This window comes from Enoplosus armatus, chromosome 20 (genome assembly GCF_043641665.1).
Source record: "Enoplosus armatus isolate fEnoArm2 chromosome 20, fEnoArm2.hap1, whole genome shotgun sequence".
Lineage (NCBI taxonomy): Eukaryota > Metazoa > Chordata > Actinopteri > Centrarchiformes > Enoplosidae > Enoplosus > Enoplosus armatus.
The window spans coordinates 11009167-11027839 of NC_092199.1; the positions used below are offsets into that span (position 1 = coordinate 11009167).

The 18673-nt window shown below is 39.7% G+C and overlaps 2 protein-coding genes across 3 annotated transcripts; both read right to left on the minus strand.

Moving 5' to 3' along the window:
- Positions 1-663: 663 nt before the first annotated feature.
- LOC139303170 (uncharacterized) lies at positions 664-10440 on the minus strand. Its single transcript, XM_070926896.1, has 17 exons — positions 10322-10440; positions 9859-9913; positions 9314-9346; positions 9038-9214; positions 8744-8895; positions 8565-8654; positions 8260-8326; positions 7217-7380; positions 4999-5104; positions 4881-4910; positions 4598-4774; positions 4051-4205; positions 3885-3974; positions 3495-3557; positions 3352-3421; positions 3108-3271; positions 664-1252 (listed from the first exon to the last, which is right to left on the minus strand). Exons 2-17 carry the CDS (start codon positions 9911-9913, stop codon positions 1085-1087), a joined length of 1761 nt encoding a protein of 586 aa, XP_070782997.1. The 5' UTR covers positions 10322-10440; the 3' UTR covers positions 664-1084.
- A 3863-nt stretch (positions 10441-14303) lies between these two features.
- LOC139303830 (sarcoplasmic reticulum histidine-rich calcium-binding protein-like) lies at positions 14304-17656 on the minus strand. 2 transcript variants are annotated; one of them, XR_011598987.1, is made up of 6 exons: positions 16825-16889; positions 15197-15315; positions 14958-15026; positions 14804-14858; positions 14669-14705; positions 14304-14557 (listed from the first exon to the last, which is right to left on the minus strand). XR_011598987.1 is itself a non-coding variant. In XM_070927681.1 (5 exons), exons 1-5 carry the CDS (start codon positions 17654-17656, stop codon positions 14665-14667), a joined length of 1014 nt encoding a protein of 337 aa, XP_070783782.1. The 2 variants fall into 2 exon arrangements, 1 of the variants encoding a protein (XP_070783782.1); XM_070927681.1 differs by lacking the exon at positions 14304-14557 and having other exon boundaries at positions 14665-14705; positions 15197-15244; positions 16856-17656.
- Positions 17657-18673: the final 1017 nt, after the last annotated feature.

Below are 18673 nucleotides of genomic sequence, written 5' to 3' on the forward strand. Positions count from 1 at the left end.
AGTCACAGATTCCTCACCTCTCCTCTGTAAAACCGCAACCCATAAATATGCCATTTAAATTGAAACGGTTACACTTAGAAAGATTACTCATGCCTCTTGTGCGTTTTATTGTCTGTTCTGTTTGTTATTGCAGGTCATTTTGAAGTAAACTACAATAAACCAGTTTCAGTGAGTCAGTTAAGTACTTGAAACTCCTCATATAGGGTGTGTGAAAATTGGCTGAGATACTGCTCGTGAAAATATGATCTGTTATCATCAACTATCTAAGAGGGGAGTATATGAGAGTGTATAGTCAATGTCACATGGAGGGGGGGGGGTCACCCTCAAGAAAGCAAAACGGTCATTCTCCACATTAATACATAAAGTAGAGGATAGAGATGATGTCAAGTTATACAACTTACAGAGACCTAGTATCCAAGTTACAACAAAAGATGCCAAACAGACCTACTTTAATGACTGTCTTTTTGGTTTCCACCCCCAATTTAACAAAAGTGTTCAAACCTGAGAGACTGGTATATTAAGGACAGGTCAGAGGTCAGGGAATGTTTCTTGTGCAAGTGTTTCCCACAGGCCATTAGATATGAAGCTTCCAACCTGCAACTGAATGCCAGAAAGCACCAACCAATAAGTGACAATTCAAGGAAGCATTTCACCTTCAAAAAGTATCAGTACAATTATTTATTTTTAGTTTTCAGTGGTTACAACAATACATTTGTCACTGATAAAAGCACAAGAACACTCACTACAATAATAATTTCCTGTATGTTCTTCTGTGTGTAATTAGTTGAGTATAGTAGACAAAAGTCTACATGGTTTAAACAAAGTTTAAATGGCAGAGTAGTCAAAACAATATTATAAGCATGCTAAGCTCACTAGTCCAAAATGCACATGCTGCACAGTTGAGGGCCTGGTAACAACCTGAAGTTTAATAAACCAGATTAGGTTTCTTGAAAATAACTTCCCTCGTCAGCCCAGAGCTACAGATATCTTGATTGAGATTATTTGTTTGCATACTAACAGTGCAAGACAGATAATTAGTGCAATAAACTTAATTATTCACAGCAGCTTCAGTTGGCTAACCTTCTCACAAATGCAAATTATATGAAAAGGCACAGAGACATGCCAGCAGCAGAAACAGTATGATGGGACCGGGAGCACCAGACGCTGATGTGGTGTAGATGGTCCTGCTACGAAGAGGCTGTGAAGGCCGAAACACGTCATGATATCCTGCCTGAGTCGGGAACATCATCATCTGGTGGGGTTAAACAGTTTTGTTAGCTTTCATTTAGGTCAAACTGAAGTCAAGAAGTACAACCTGTTGTGATGCTTAAGGCTGAGATTGGCACACAATGAGAGAACACCCATCATAACTACATCATCTGGGTAGGGTTAGTTCAAGTCAACAAAAGCACTGATTATGTGCATAAAGATGGCATTGTATCGTGTCAAAATCTTTTTATATTTTCTCAATCAAATCAGGGTGCAGCCACTACTTTTTTTACATGCCATTATTAATGCTGTCAATTAGTATTAGCTGCATTACAGTTGAGAGCCAGAGGCTGAATACTAGTGGCAATAGTTAAATTATAAGATCACTGCTACGCATTACCAGAATTCATTCAACAGTGCATGAAAATATCAAGGCACTCGTTTGTGTACTGCATTGTTTACATGTAAAGGCACTCAGTCACATGTTTATCTCTCCCTGATCTACCCTCATATGAGTCATACCGAGAGCCGACAGCAGCTGATGTCAAATTCAATCAACAAGCAGGGACACTACCTGGTACCGCAGAAGGAACAAGGATACAGATACGTTTTGTTTTTAGCTTTGCACTCCAATAAAAACGGGCAACGTTAAAGAAATGACTTTTAGACGTTCTCACACAGTGAACAGTGTCAACAACAAATCAATGAAAAGACCAAAACTAACAATGAATTGGTTCCGCTAACAAGTAATGCCAAGTCACAGCCTGACGTCACTTATTTCTCGCCAAAGAGCTCCATTGTTGTTCAAACTATTAAAAACATCACATAAAATGAAGCACAACATTGGACCCTCCTTCATTAAAGATGAACACGGACACTGCAGTGTATTTTGAGTCAATCCTACATACATCATTGTACTTCTCTAATTACTCACTAGAACACCAACTGTGTATTAATCTGCCAAATAGTTCCCAGTAAATGCATAATTTTCTCCTGTTTGAGTAATGATTTGGTACCACAGTGCCCAGCTGTTTTAGCCTTTTCTTAAATCAAAATATATATGTGACCTATTTTTAAAGATTCAAAGATTTTAAAGATTTATGTCTTTGTGTTTTAAGAGTTTACATGCCTGGCTGAGGTGGAAAAGTTGGTGCATTGGGAAAAGCAAAATGTGATGAATTGCAATGCAAACAGCCTTTGTGAACAAATCATAACGTACATGAAGCATGTGACTTCCACTGAAGAGACCAAAACTGGTGGCAGACAAAAACATCTGCAGTAAAGATCAAGTAGAGATCTGTGTGGAGTGATGAGATTCTTTAGCAGATTTCCTGGAAATTCAGTAAATATTTGTCGGAAACCTGATCAAAAAATTATTAAGAGATGAACTAACTAATTGTTAGTTTTGGACAAAAAGAAAAATACAGATTATTATTATCATCATCTTCTTCAGTTACTTTCTGGCCCCTAAAAAAGGGGGACAAAAACAAAACTATTCCTTACAGTTATTCCACTGTTCCATTTGATGCGACTGTAAATGCCCTGAAACTACAGCTTAGATTCAGCAATTTAATCTCAGTCAGTGATGTGCAACAACGCATGCATGCATAATGCTAAACAAACTGTAGCGTCAGAGAACTGCATTTCAGTCTAATCTACCTCTAAGAGCTCATTGTTGTCATTTTTGATCACCCTGTAGTGAAATACTCACTCCCCTTGTAATGAAATATAATGACCTCACCACGGGATAATACATTAGACACTTTTGTTGTTTAAAATCACATTATGTTACCTATTGCTAATTGTTAATTGTGGTCACCCTGTCCAGGGAATTGTGCATAAAAAAAAACACTTTACATACGAATCTCAGGATGATGACGATGACGAGTGGCACGTACCAGGTTGTGGTCCACCTTGATGGGTTCTTTAAAGACTGTCCAAACCACTGCTTCATTACATGAAGGGGTGGTTAAGGAGCCATTGTAGCGGTAGTATTCAGCTCGGTTCACATCACCGAGCAAGTCATCAATGGAGATCTCTTTTGTGACTTCAATTTCTGAGCCTACGTGAAAGAAATGCACAAGATGTAGTGGCACACATGACAGTCAGTGTTTTTAAATGTTATATGCAACAAAAACTCACTGATGTTTTGAATAGCTGAAAGGTAGGTGGTCAGTTTTTTCCAGGCATCCATATCAGACGTGGGATTTGTCTACAGAGACAAACATGGTGAATGATTAAGGAACATTTGACTATGAAGTTTTACATGAAGCTGCACCACTTACCTCTTGATGTTCTGAACCACCGCTGCTGCTGCTGCTGCTGCTGCTTTTGGTACCATCTGTAGCCTAGAAAATAGAGTTTGAGAAAAGCTGTTTACACAACTTGCATGTTTTAAATGTCATAGATTGGAGAGAAAAGAAATGTTTTTCAGAATGGATTTTGCTTTGGCTCATGTTTGCCAAGTGTCATAGTTGTATTGTGTCGATGGGAATCATTTACGTCCCAACCACACTACAGCACGGATACTGTCATTTATAACTCGTCCAAATGCCTTGTTTGGCAAACTGCCTCTCAGACTGGAAACATAATTATAGTCCTCTAAATACTATCAGTATATTGTATGGATTTGAATCACAACTACAGCTCTGTTAGTTTAATGCACTAAATGTTACCTCAATAAAGAATCCCAGCACTGCCAGGCCATCTGGGGTCTGTACTGCCTCATCCAAAGTTAAATCCTTCCTCTTGTTCACTATGTGCATCTGGACAAAGACAGTTAATGAAATGTGGAATGCACAATCTATTGCAACACCACAGTAGTTCAATGCATGCAACTACCTCCATTGGGTATCTCTTTGAATCCACTGTGTGCTCTGAGCCGTCGGAGTCATGTGACGCAGAGCCCCAATGGAAGTGGAACTGAAGGGTGGAGTAGACGTGTCCCATACCCCCTCCTGAGACCTCCACCATATCCTCCTTCAGTACACACTTCACTGGGAGTTGAGTGAGAACAGTGTAAAAGTGTAAATTGCTTTAACAGACTTAAATGTGCTTCCTTTAATTAACTAGACAGGGACAAACCTTAAAGTCAAAAATATCACGGACAAACAGAAATGTACTCAATTTATACAACAAAACTCATCATAACTAGGGCTGCAACTAACGATTGTTTTCATTATCAATTAATTTGATAATGAAAACAATCATTTAACTATACAATAAACTACAGTTAACTTAAGCAGTTACATTTTGCTTTGGAATCTCAGTAGCATCTTATTGAAAATCATCAATAGTGATTGAAGCTTAAAGTTAGTCCATCTTTGAGTCTTTTAAGAATCAATAAATATCCTCAAAGCAGCCCATAATATGAAAAGAACCTTCAAACCTGAGTGTCCAGTGTTAATCATGTACTTGATGGCATGTTTGTCGTCAAACTTTGTGTAGGCAAAGGCATCAAGACGCTTATCCGTCACAATGTTCTGTGTCTCGATGTTGACAGGTGACTGGCGTTTGCCGTCACAGTGGGAGTAAGGCAGAAGGTGCCAATGAGACGGACTGTAGTCTGAGAGGAGAGAGCAAAACCAACGTTCAAGTCCAAATCTAACTGCATTATTACTTTGAAACTGTCCAGTCATCCAATTTGTACATGTACAAGTTTGTTGACACACCGCAGTGATCATCATAGCACCACGGATGACCTAAAGAACAGAAGAACAGTCACATTTAATTTGTCAACTCAAAGTTATAAATATAATGGGTCATGTGTGTTTTGAGTTTCCTACTCACTGGGAGGTAAAGGAGTTGCAGGGGAGGCAAACACCTGACGTTTATTTAGAGCTTGCGTGGGCCGATAAACATTGATCAGTCCTGTGTTCATAGGAAACAGTTGAATCTACAAACAGAAGCAGCAGAGACATGAGTCGAAGGGCCCCTGGCTGTGGATGTCCCCATTTTTCCTTCCAGTACAAAACACACCCAGCACAGAGAACTAAAACTAACCTGAGAGAATAAACACCCCCTTTGACATTGTCATGACCTGTTTTTGTTCTTTTTTCACAACTATTGCCTCAGTTTGTCACAACTATTTGCACTTTCACCCTGTAAATTCACTTGAAGATTTCTCACTGCAGAGGCACTGGCTTAAAGAGTACTCCAGTTGTTTTATTCCACAAAATCTGGTCCAACATTAACCACAATGCAATTCGATCACTGACAGTTCGGTTGGAGATGTGAAGCGGGCTAAAGTCTGGTAAGTTCATGTCATTCTAACTCCACACCCCCACACAAGTTGTAATCTTCAGCTTCATCCAACGCTGATTCAAGTCCCATTATCTACGTGTTTCAAAATCACATTTCACATTATGTAACAGCAATAAATGCTATTTTTATGAAGGATATTTATTTTTTGAGATTGTCGAAAAGAGGTGCTGTAATTTCATTTGTTGCCGTTCTAAAAACAAATTCTCTGGCTGTTTTAAATATTTCACTGACTGACATGCTTGAAGCTGAGTTCAAAGAGTCATGCACGAACAAGAAGAACATACCACCTGCCAACACATGTGCAGCTGACCACCTGAGGGCTGTCAGGTAGATAAGATGGACAGAAAGATTACATGCGTCATTCTGCAACATGCATACAGTATGACTGACAACTATCGGTTTTCCACAGTCAGGTGCTGCTTTGCTCAACATTTTCTGTTGTTAGTCAACAGAAAATAAAACAACCCTGATTATCAAACATGATCATCGAACCAGACACCAGCATGTACCAGTATGTCCCGGCACCGGCCTATGTTCCCTGGGGCCTGTATGCATCAGTGGCTGCTTGTGTAACAGTTTGTTTGTAATTCCACTTCCCATAGGTCATTGCAATTTGTACTGGTTCAGCTGTACATTATGACTAAGCAATGGATAAATTATGTTCTCATACAGACGTTAGATGGACGCACAGAAATAAACTGCAGTCCAGTATTTCCTCACACACACCTCAGGATGCTGACATCCTCCGCACCCACAGTTGACAGTTTGATGGTGCGGTGCCAATGTTCACTATTAGTGCAACTTACGTTCAATAGGGAAGTAGGTTAATGTAGGAGCTGCAACTTTTGTCAGATGTAAAATACATGAATGGTAAAGCTTTAGTTCACAGTCCACAACATACAGTGTAACTTCCCAATTTACAGTAATATTTTGTTCCATTACAGTACATACAAAGGAACAAGAGGGGAAGTTAGGGAATAAGTTAAATATCTACAGATCCCACATTGTTACTAATGGATACCTCTTCTGTTATTATGGGGTACAGTACGACCTTCACTGAGCAACAAAGCTAGAAGGAAGGCGGGGTAATGCGTTTAAGTTGACATGGTGAGTTGGTAGCAAACAGCTGCCTATTTACACATCCTGCAGTTAAGGAGCAACATTATCATTCATTTGGAGTCATGTTTGTGTCAACCTGGTGAATATAAGTCCAATATTAACTCTTTGAGGTCTGTTTTTGGGCTCAACCAACGGGGAAATATCTGGCTATTTGGCTGCTAAATGCTCCATTATGTTCACGACCTAGTCTCTGGCAGCCGTTTGGTGCTGAGCAGGTAGTGTACAGTGTGTTTTTTTGCTGAAAAGGACACAATGAGTGAGCCAAAACAGTAAAGCTGTGAAATTAACTAAAACTCGATCTAAAAGACCTGTGAAGCCAAGGGGAGCTGCAGATCCAGGTGATGATTGTCTGTAGGATCGTCACCTCTAACAACACCTTTCACATTCTCATCTGAAACGTATATTTGTCAGTAAAAATATAGATTATATCCTTTTTAAAAATGTGACCTCATTCCACCTGTGTTTTATGTAACTGCTGCTGCTGCTGTGACACTTCAGGTACAAGTATTTTAAATGTATGCCACACCTTTACATTCCTCTTTCTGCTTAGAGTCATGTGTTGGCACAACACAGCCTTTCCTCTTCTTATCCTGCACATGAAAGGTTTCCAGGCTGCCCGACTCACCAGTTTTTTGTTGATGTTGATTGGCTCTTGAAAGACTGTCCACGCAACTGCTTCGTTGCAGTTGGGGGTGGTCAGGGAGCCCATGTACCGATAGAACTTTGTGAGGTCTACATTTCCAATCAGATCATTGATGGAGATTTTATGGTTTATATTAACCTCAGTGTCTGTGAAGAGATGAAAGGAACAAAGGAGGCTGTAATGAAATGAGGATTTAAATGGAAATTGCAGCGTAACATAAGATGAGCATTAGCAAGAGGTCAAAGTCTATTTTTTACCTCAACTGCTCCAACCAGTTTCACCAGTGTGACATTAACCACAAACTGACAATAAAACACTGTCACTGAAATGTGTTGGCACCGAATATCTCAGGTGTGTATACAGATGGCTTTGATCATGCTTCTAGTTGGGAAAAATGCATGCAAGCTTGATAGCTGCTTCAACTACCATGCACCTTGCTCTGGGATTTCAGCCAGCTTCATTCACTGCAGGTTGCTGTATTGCAACACCACACATGAAATCTTGGGGACACGAGAGGCCGAGGCTGTATTCGAAACAGTCTACTATACTAGCAGTACGTAGTGATGTGGCCAAAATGTAGCATGCAGTATGCAAACAAAAGCACAATATGCAGTATGTCAAAAAACACCCAGATATCATACGGATTTGGAAAAAATCTCCAGTATGCATCGGACAAGTCTACCTCGCATACTGTGTCCCACAATGCAAAGCGCTGGCGGCCATCTTATTTCACCTTAGCATTCCACCAAAATCTGATTCTGAACCAATTTGAGCTGAGAAATAAGCAATCCAGTTACTGAATCTTCACTCATGATAGATCTACAAGGCCTCATTTAAAAGTTTGTTTTCCACCTTTCATAAGGCAGGTTCCGCTTTCCAAAACCGGGAACTGGCTAAGCCAGGCCTGGCATACTGCAAAATAAATTGAGTGACTACTATGAGAAGCGATGTACGTGGTCCATACTACACACAGTATTTGTCAGTAGTATGTAGTAGGCGGTTCCGAATACAGCCCCAACACTTACCTGTAGCGTTTGTCAGGTAAGATGTGAGCATGCTCCATGGTCCTGACATCTCTCCATCTTCTGTTGCCTTTAGGGAGAAGACTCTAGAATTACACTTGCAATATTAGTTTGTTTATGTACAAATTAACCCTCCTACGTTGTGCATGATCATTATGTCATCTTGTCAGTATTTGAGTGGGTTGTTCATGTTGAGCCAGTGCATGACCTGTGATGTTTCCAATGAGCAAGTTGAAATTATGTTTATTGAAAGGTTTGCAATTACATAGACTTTTCTTTGGAGTAATAATTTGAAGTGTAGGACATACATTCAGGAAAAACCCAAGAACGGCAATTCCCTCTGAATCCTCCGTCGCCTGCTGCACAGTGAGAGCTTTCTTCAGACTGACTATGTGCATCTACAAGAGATGTTGAGTTGATAAAACAAAACAACAGTCTATAAAGAGGAAAGGCATGTTTTTATACTGAATGCCAAACATCACTGTACCTCCATTGGATATCTGTGTCCATCAATCGTGTGCTCTGAACCTGGATGATGTTCTGTGTCGCCCCAGTGAAAGTGAAACTGAATTGTAGAATATGTTCCGTTAAGCCCACCTCCACTCACTTCAACTTCATTTGGCTCTAATATGCATTTCACTATGCATGAGAAAAATGGAGAAGTGTGTTTATGAAGTGACAGTACAGAGATTAAAATCACGTGAATGCCCTTTCTAGACTAGTCACAAATATTGCATGAAGGCAAGGGCAAAAACGCACTTGGAAGTGTCCATTTGTGTACCTGTATGTCCATTGTTAGTGATATTCTTGATGACATGCTGAGAGGTGAAGTTGACAAAGGTAAAGTTAAGCAGCTTAGGGTCAGTCTCAACATGGCCGGTGACTATATCGATAGGAGACTGCCTTTCCTCTCCACAGAAAGTACCGGAGATGTCCTCCCAGTGGGCCGGGGTATGATCTATGAAAGTTAGAGGTGCTCTTAATAACACAAACTAATGTAGACTAACGATTGTTTGATCCAAATCATTCAATAAGTCTGTCATCTGTTCCAACTTACCACAGCCAGTGTAGCACCATTCACTTCCAGCAGCTGCAACAGAAATAAAGCCAACATACTGTGAATACTGCTGGAGTCAAAATATCAAATGTGGCTTTATTAGCATTATGAAATGAAATTACTGTACATAAGTCAATTTTAAAAAGGTACTTGTACTTTTCTTGATTAGTTCCATTTTATGCTACTTTATATACTTCCACTCCACAACATTACATAAAGAAATGTTTTTTATGCCACATAAAACATTTGGAGGAGATGATAAAATACAATGCCTTGCTCAAGATTAAAACCAGAGGTTTTCAATCTTTTTGGCTTGTGACTCCTTCCAAAATAAGCTAGGTCTAGTTTGGGCCCCTTGTCATGTCATTTTATAACAGTTCGAGGTCCAAAGAGGTAAAATTGTCCAATATTTATTTCACAAAAAAAGAAAAGCTTTAGTAGAGTCAAAAAAATAATAATACACACAAATAGATACCACAGAAAGCAGACATGGATAGAGTACACAAATATTTCCATTTAGTAGAAAATGTATGAATTTTACTCACCACATTTTACCAAAAGTGTCACACTCAGGCACAGCAGAAGGGAGGAGAGATGCATCTTCACGAGGAAAAGGAAACCTGTTATCAGTTGTACGTTCTTGAATTGGATTTTATAACCATTTCACAACGTCTTTTTCCTGTCTGAAGAAACCAAGTTTTGAGAAAGCGGAAACAGCTCCAGCCTCAGTTGACTAAACGATGCAGGGATTACGTGCTTTTGCTGCAGCCGCCTCAAGCGTGGAGTCACATTTTCTTTATTTTATAGAACATACAGTTGCATTTGTACGAGTCCATCTATGAACCAAAATCCCATTTAAGTACACTGCAGAATAAATTGATGTCTTGTCAGAGCATCAGAAAGGCAGACGTCAAGAGATGCTGCTGATTGGTTGCAAACCTCATCTTATATAATGTAGACTTGACTAAAAGTACTGTACTTAACGTAAAGTTTGACAAATGATCCTACCTTACTGTCCAGGCCTGACGTCCCTGCTTGAGAAAAAAATGATAAAGTATGTTAAACTGATACACTGTCACATTAAAAACAAGTGTCCGTTTCCAAATTAGTCCATCAGTGAGGAGAAGGTAACAAAGTGTCCCAGTATGGTTCAAGTCAATGATATAGAGTAGGAGGGACATGTGATGGGAGAGGGTATACACCACCACTAAGCCAGTATGGGGGAGACACATGTAACATGACTACAGGTCTCTTTTTTTCAGGAGATTGAAATCAAAAATACAGGTGTTTGGAGCGAGCCAATGATCTGGCAACGTCCAGAGGGTTTACACAGCAAAGCTAAAATCAATCCTGTTCCATGACACAGCACCCAGGTTTCCATACACAACACTGGCTCAAGACAAGGGTGAAATAGTTGACACAAATTTAACCTAACCCTTACAAGCTAAATCCAAAGCTTGATTTTGATATAAATCAGTGACACTTTACTTTAACCGCCCCATTTAGCATGTAAAAGAGACAGAAACATTTAGTACATGGTTTATAAAAACACTAATGTTGTAAGCAGATATTGCTGCAACTGTGTTTTATAATCAGTCATTATCAGTTCATACAAAAACATTATGTTGTTAATACATTAACATCTGCCGACTTAAAATTACAATAATCTGTACAATTCACCAGTGCAATACATATATACATTGTTATTGTATATATTTGTACTTTTATTTTTTACTTAAATATTGTAAATGTGTATATTTTTTATTTTCCATTTCTTATTTTTATATTTTGTACATACTTTTAGTTCTAAATTTTTGCTACTTTCTGCTCTTGAATGGGAGCACCAGTACTGTACAATTTCCCCCCGGGGATCAATAAAGTAATTCTGATTACTACAGCACGTTATAAATAATTTGTTAAATGTTTATACTGCTTATATGCTAAAACAGGTAAATAAGTGTTACTATATATTAGTCTAACTACAAAACAGCTGTGTCAACAACTACTGTATGAAAATCCTCAGATTGGACCCCAAACTGTGGACTGCAGACTCCAAACATTCCTGCAAACATAAGTTCAGGACAAACTTAAAAAGATCTGTCTGTTCCCCAAGAAAGGAATCTGACACTTTCTTTGTTGTGGCAACAATAGACTTAACTCAAATGCACAATCCAGACACAGAATACATACCATACAAACCATTACAACCCCTTTCTTAAAACATAGGACACAGCGAGACTAAGCTTTTCATTTACAGGTGGTTCCGCAAACTGATACCCGAGAAGCTAAACGAGACCATCTTTGCACATTGGATTATGTCAGGCTTCAAGCTTACACAAGCCATTGTAGGAATATTGACTATAAACTGCAGTAATATGAGACTCTGTCCTGTGTCAGCGTCTTTTGTATCATTATACATATTACATTTCAGCTGCTCAACTTGTGGAATCTTTTGAAGGCAATAGACGTCCTGGGTGAGACAGTCAATGTCCACTTCATTCAGATGATTATGGTTTTTCATGGTTTGCATCCTATTTTAGAGTTCAGACAAACAGCCCTTTTTTTTTTTTTTATTAATTCTACCACATAAAATGAACATACAGCATGTTAAAAGTTTAGCAGCTAGCCAAAAGAGAGAAAAAAAAAAAAAAAGGAGATCCAAGATTGGCCCTGCATTTTAAAAAAGAATGTCATTTTTTTTTTTTTTTAAATGAACTACACCTATTCGCAGAGTTAGATAAGAAGATCGATACCACTAATGTTTGTTAAACACTAGGCTACAGCCAACAACTGGTTAGCTTAGCTTAACACAAAGACTGGAACAGAGGAGTTGCTGGAGAACTTCTGTTGTGTTGACTGGATCTGCAGCGTTTTTCTGTTGCATTTGTTTTTGGGGTTTGCATTTTTTTCCCTGCAGCACGTTTCCGTTGTTGTATTTGTTTGGGATTTTTTTTATGCATTTTTGAATTGCCATTGTTTCTGAAGCCACAGCACGTTTCTCCTAATGGAGCACGAGTTTAACCTTGTTGGCCACCTTAATGTCCCTCTGTTTCCGGGCCGCAGCTTCATATTTAGCAGACAGGAATCAAGTGTCAGGAGTCAAATGTCCTTGTACCTGGTAATGTTTATTATAATTGACCCATGTTTATTTACATATCACTCCTTGAATTAACCTACACAACAGGTTTCCTGCCCTTCACCATGTCCTCAAAACACCACACCTTGTTACTCCAAGCCCTGTCATTCTTCTCAATAACACATATCCACCCACCCACACAACTACCATTTCCAAAACAATAGGGAGAAGCACTTCATGGTAAGTGAACTGACACCAGGAAATGACAGTATGACTATTTTGCAAAAGAAAATAAAAAATCAAGAGTTAACTATGAGAGGAATCTCATCTGATAGCCAAGAAAAAAAAGGATAAACCTTATTGCTGCACCAAAACTACAAAAGGCTGTATCAACATTTTGATATCAAAAGGTCAGTACTTCCCAGACACAAAGTCTGTCTGTGTTGATTCAACGATACACTCGAGAGACTTTTCCTCCTTTTTCTGCCAAATCACAATGACAAATACATGACGCAGGAAGGGGCCTCACCTGAAAACCTTTGAGCAGGAACAACTAGTGAGCTGGAGCACTCAGAGAGTGTTCACTTGAATATCTGCAGAGAAACACTTCAGCAGCTGCTTGACCTGAGCAGCAGCTGGACCTCGTTGAGTAATCAGTTTGTGATTGGCTGGACAATTCACAGATGTTTTAAGTCGCACTTCAGAAATGCAGGTTTGTCAGTTTGTGTGTGGATATTTCTTCTGAAGAATTTCTACTAATTAATAATGAATTAAGACACGGTACACATATAAGCTTTGGGAAACCAGGAAATTAAAAAATACATATATTGAGTTGGACCACACCAGATTACAACAGATACAATTAAAAAAGAAATAGATGAAACATGAGGGATTTATTTAAGAAACAGCAATACATGTAGCTTACGGCAATTGTTCTGTTCTTTACTTGTGAGTATTCTCCACCACTCTTACACATTAAGTTCAGTGAACTTGTCACAGCGAACACTGCTCAGCTTGAAAGATGGCATTAAGTAGCATTACAGGAAGTTTAGGATCCAGTGTTTTTTGAAAATGGATTCATGCTGGGGACTAAAAGTCAGGACATCTCTGCCTTTCCAGCTTTGATTTTTTAAACTTTTTTTTGATATGTGTCTCACAAGTCCCAACTTGCCAAGTTGCTGGAGTACCACTTTAAGACAGCAAAGTGTTGTCATGGCAGCCAGCATCTTCACCTAGGTTAGCTTGTTAGCTCATTGTTGTTTGCTAAAACATTACACCTAACAACTTCCCTGTCTAAACCCAATGTATTATTATGAATTATGCCGAATTTAAAACATCTATAATCCCAAAAGATAAGGAGGAATACCTTTTATACACACAGCTGTGGGTTAAAACTGCTGTAGTTGTAGCGGAGTATTTTATATCCCTGTTTACCCAAGTTATTGACAGTTTTTCATTTGACATCAACTGCATTTTAATGAGTAGGATAAGCCATAGTTGTGTTTATATGCACAGAAATAAATCTAGAAATACTTTAGAAATCAGTAAACAATGTGAAATAGAAAGTTAAGATCAACTAAAAGTGCAGCAAAAACAGTTAATTGGAGGCAAATCTGTAATCTGTACCTGTGTTTGTGATGTACATATCGACTACATTAAACAACATTTTACAGATAAGAAGAAATTTATTATCAGATGAGAGTCAGTAACACTGTATAAGTTGTTTTTGTATTAACGTGTGTGTGAAATATTTTACTGTGAAAAATCAAAGGACTTATCCTACATTTGCATGAGACGTCATTTTCATCTTTCTAGTGCATTCATACATATAAACAGTTTTCTCTCAACTAAAACTGTTTCACAATAATGCTCCTACAAAAAAATAATCATATTATAGGCTTAGCAATGTATTATCATCAATTTTGCATTGAAATGTACAGTAGGCAGTATATTAAATAAAGAAAAAAAGAAAATAGACTCTAAAAACTGAAACATGAGTTAAAATCTAAATGTGTTTTTGTTTTCCTGTCAGCTGTCACATGACAAGCTGGGAGTCCACATGTTGCTGGAGAGGTATGAACAGCCGGACAGCTCCAATCCTGAGCGCAGTACCTCATGCAACCACATGGTGGCGTCAAAGGGTTGCTCAGAGTAGAGAGAAGACAGTCCTGCAAAACAAATCCCAAGGGATGAGTAACATCAACACTGAACTACATGGCATTTCCCAACATGTGTCTATAATAATTATAATATGTGTTGTGAGAGGTGAGAATTCTTACTGAAAGAGGGACCCAGTTAGCTCATCAACAAGGCCACCTGAAAAACAAGCAAGACATACAAAAGTTAAGAAAGGCCAGAGTTGACCAGATATATAAATGAATAATGGGGCATGCACAGTATGACTAAATATTTACCTGGTGTGCAAATTGTGTCACACAGTATGGGGCAAAGGAAGCAGGATGAACATCCCTGGAAGACAAGAAAAGGGGTCAAAATGACTCTTGTCCCACTGAAATGTTGCCTTCAATGTGTGTTATTTACAGTATTTTGGACAGAGAAGACGCTTACTTGGCAGTGTTCACAGTGACCTGATTCATCTCCTTCTTCACAGGGGCACTCGTCACAGTTAGAGCAGTGCTAAAAGAGGGAGGGGGCCACACAATGTACAGTTATGATTAATCTTTTGTCTCTTATCAGGGTGATTGTTGTCAAAGTCGTCAAAGTAGGTTATTTCACTTGAAAGGCAACAAATAAGCACATACTATTCGTTACTGGATAGATACACTATTAAAGACGCATCACTTTACCTCACAGATGGCACAAACACCACACAAAGAGCCGGGGTGGAATTTCGCTATGTCAGTGTCGGGCTCCTCTTCACTCGTGTCATCCTGGTCTTCTGCTGCATCGTCACCTTCAGGCTCATCTATATAAAGTCAACAAAGTCAACGACAAATTAGGCTTCCACAGCTAGTTTGATATACCAGCCTGGCCGATATTGGCTTATTGCCGATATATTGGCATCAGTGTGTACATGTCGGCTCATAAGTGACAAGACATGGCAGCATGGCTCTGGGGAGGACAATGTTGGTCTGTTGGTCGGCTGGTCGTTCGGTCAGTCCACTACTTAGGTCCAGACTAAAAATCTCAAGGTAGTTGTGCAGACATTCATGGTCCACAGAAGATTAATTCTTCTGACTTTTTCTCTAGTACCACTGAGTTTCACATTTATGATTCATGTAGCACCATCATTAGATCAACTGGTTTATGACCAAAAACCTGCAAAACACATCTTCTGATCGGCCTCAGCTGGACTTTGCATTCAGTGCAAATTAGCAAATGTTAGCATGCTAACATGTTAAACCAACATGGTGAACATTATAAACATTATATCTGCTAAACATCAGCATGCTAGTATTATCATTGTGAGCATGTTCACATGCTGATGTGAGCATTTAGCTCAAGTACAGCCTCACAGAGCCGCCAGCAGGGCTGTAGACTCTTAGTCAAGTTACATTGTGAAATGTCCTGCTTGCTTTGGATCTTGGTCACAACTCTTCTAAAAGACATATCTAAGGAATCTGTATCAAAGTTATTGTTAATTGGCCGATATGTATCGTGATAGAATCTTTTTAACAATATTGATTTCAGTGTTGGCCTCAAAAGTCTAGTATTGGTCGTGCTTGTAGCTTCTACTTCAAGCAAAGCTTCCCTTCACCAGACATCATGAGATCATACTATTAGTGTCAGGCTGTGGACAGCAATTGTCATATAATGTCCAATGTTAATATGCTTACACAATAATAGTTTATATGATTCAGCCGTAAAAGCTAAGGACTGAGGATGAGACACTTGAGGATGCACAGATAAGTACTTACAAATGTAAGATGTAAGGTCCAAGTGAGCCCCAACACAGATGAATATTAACCAAAAAGCTGTATCACACAGTGGTTGCTTTGTAAGGAATAAAGAAGCGCAAAATCAAAACCACTTGAGGCACAAAGCTGCTCATTGTAAAGCAAGCCAGTGATCAACAAACTGTCTAGTCAGCTGACTTTGGTGCGCCAGCTGAATTCAGCTTTTTATTAGAATTATAGGTAACTTTATTGTCAATAAAGTAGGTATTCTGACTTCTCAGTAATTAGTTTTTATTTTAGGCCTCTTTTTTTTTGGAATATTGCTTGTGTCTTTTTCTGAACTTACACACTTTAACAGTTCCTGTTTTAGGGCCCCCAGTTAGCCACATTGGCTCAACAAAAGGCATGAAAGGTTTAGACAGCGACCAGCTACGCCGCAGATAAGCCGGTCTATTTCAGGACTGATATGTGTGACGGAGTTCCTGCAATAGCTGCAGCTAGCTTAGCAATGTCAGAAAGCTGCTGTAGCGTTAGCAAAACAATTGAAAAGACTCAATATATATAAAAAGTGAGTGTACCATCATCTTCCTCTGCTTCAGTGGCATCCTCGTCCTCAGAGTCATCCTCAGCAATACCATCCTCGTCTTCCTCCTCCTTAGCATCGCCATCCTCCTCTACCTCAGGTAACTCCTCTCCTTCAGTTGCTTCATCATCCTCTTCACTTGCCTCCTCTTCCTCCTCATTTTCAGCCGCCTCATCCTCCTCGTCTTCCTCTGATGTTGCCTCATCAGCCTCCTCTTCTTCAGCATCATCCTCCTCCTCCTCGTCTTCCTCTGCTGCTGCCTCATCAGCCTCCTCTTCTTCAGCATCATCCTCCTCTTCCTCATTGGCAGCCTCTTTCTCTTTCTCCTCCTCCTCCTCCTCCTCAGCAGCATCATCCTCTTCATCTTCCTCTGCTGCCTCCTCCTCCTCAGCGTCGTCTTCCTCAGCAGCCTCCTCTTCCTCTGCAATTTCCTCCTCCTCCGCTTCCTCTTCCTCATCAGCAGTCTCCTCTTCCTCGTCTTCTTCCTCCTCAGCAGCATCCTCTTCCTCCTCTGCTGTCTCCTCTTCTTCCTCTTCAGCAGTCTCCTCTTCTTCCTCTTCCTCCTCCTGTTCATCAGTCTCTGAATCATCATCTGATTCTTCCTCATCGTCATCATCTTCCTCCTCTGCTACCTGTTCCTCTTCCCAACCAGCACCATCATCACCCTCGGCGGCTTCACCCTCTTCAGCCACAACCTCCTCAACATTTCTGGCATGGAGGTCTTCCTCAGCCACGTCCTGGGCACTCACTACACCAGAGAGCGGGCCCTGGGGGGGGCACAGGAGAACCAGCAGGAGCCCCACTACCCAGCCTTTCACAGGTGCCATTTTGGAAGACTTACACAGTCGAGGACCTCGTCTGAACTACAAATCCACACCGGGTGAATGTCTCGACCCTGTTTCTTCCACCAAAAACAAAAAACAATCGATTTAATTAACACTTAAAAACCATCAAATCCACAGAAAAACTTAATCGAGCTGCAGATGATTCAGGGATATCGTTCAGGTCTTTGCTCCGAGCTACAGAGAGACGGGCAGAGGAGGGCCGTGTTCACAAGACTGTCAGAGCAGTGTGCCAGCCTTGTGCTGGGAACACAGAGGACACAGTGGAAACACAACAGGGTGGTGTAGTTGTGCGGCTGCATGTGTATGAGTGACAGAGGCACATGTCCGGGAAGAATGCTCCTGATGCCCTTAACTCAGTGTGTTAGGGAGGTGGGTGTGTGCATATGGCAGACAGGGTGGGGGTTTTCGACTGCAAGAGGGAGGGGGAAAAGAGAGGTTAGAGAACATATGGAAATGAGAGAGAGGGAGGAGTTACCGACATTAAAAAATTCCAAGTTGATGGAGTTTTACTTTAATATAAACTTTGTTCTCAGAGTGCTAAACTCTTTTAGGAAAGCAACCCTTAATATACACATATTTTTGTCTTATGTCTGTTATTTATTACTTTTATCATTATTATTGTTTGTTTGTTTCATTTATTTATTTATGTATTTTTCTCCAATTTAATTCTCTATTGTAATTGCGACCCATGAAATGTTCCCATATCTGTATGTCCTCCAAAACAGAAATTATACCACCAATAAATAATTAATAAACAAAATAAAATTGATGTACTACAGTTAAGAAATTTAAAATGAAATACATAAAGAAAACAGATGGGATTCACACACTCCAACAACTTTGACTTTTGCTGTTTATTCTCAGCCCAATAAAGTTATTGGAGGTGTAATCAAATGCACCAATACACTCCACTCTCACTACACTGCAACTCTACTGCAGACCCATTTAAATAAAGGCCCACTGGAGGTAAATATCATCCAATATATTTTGAACAACTCA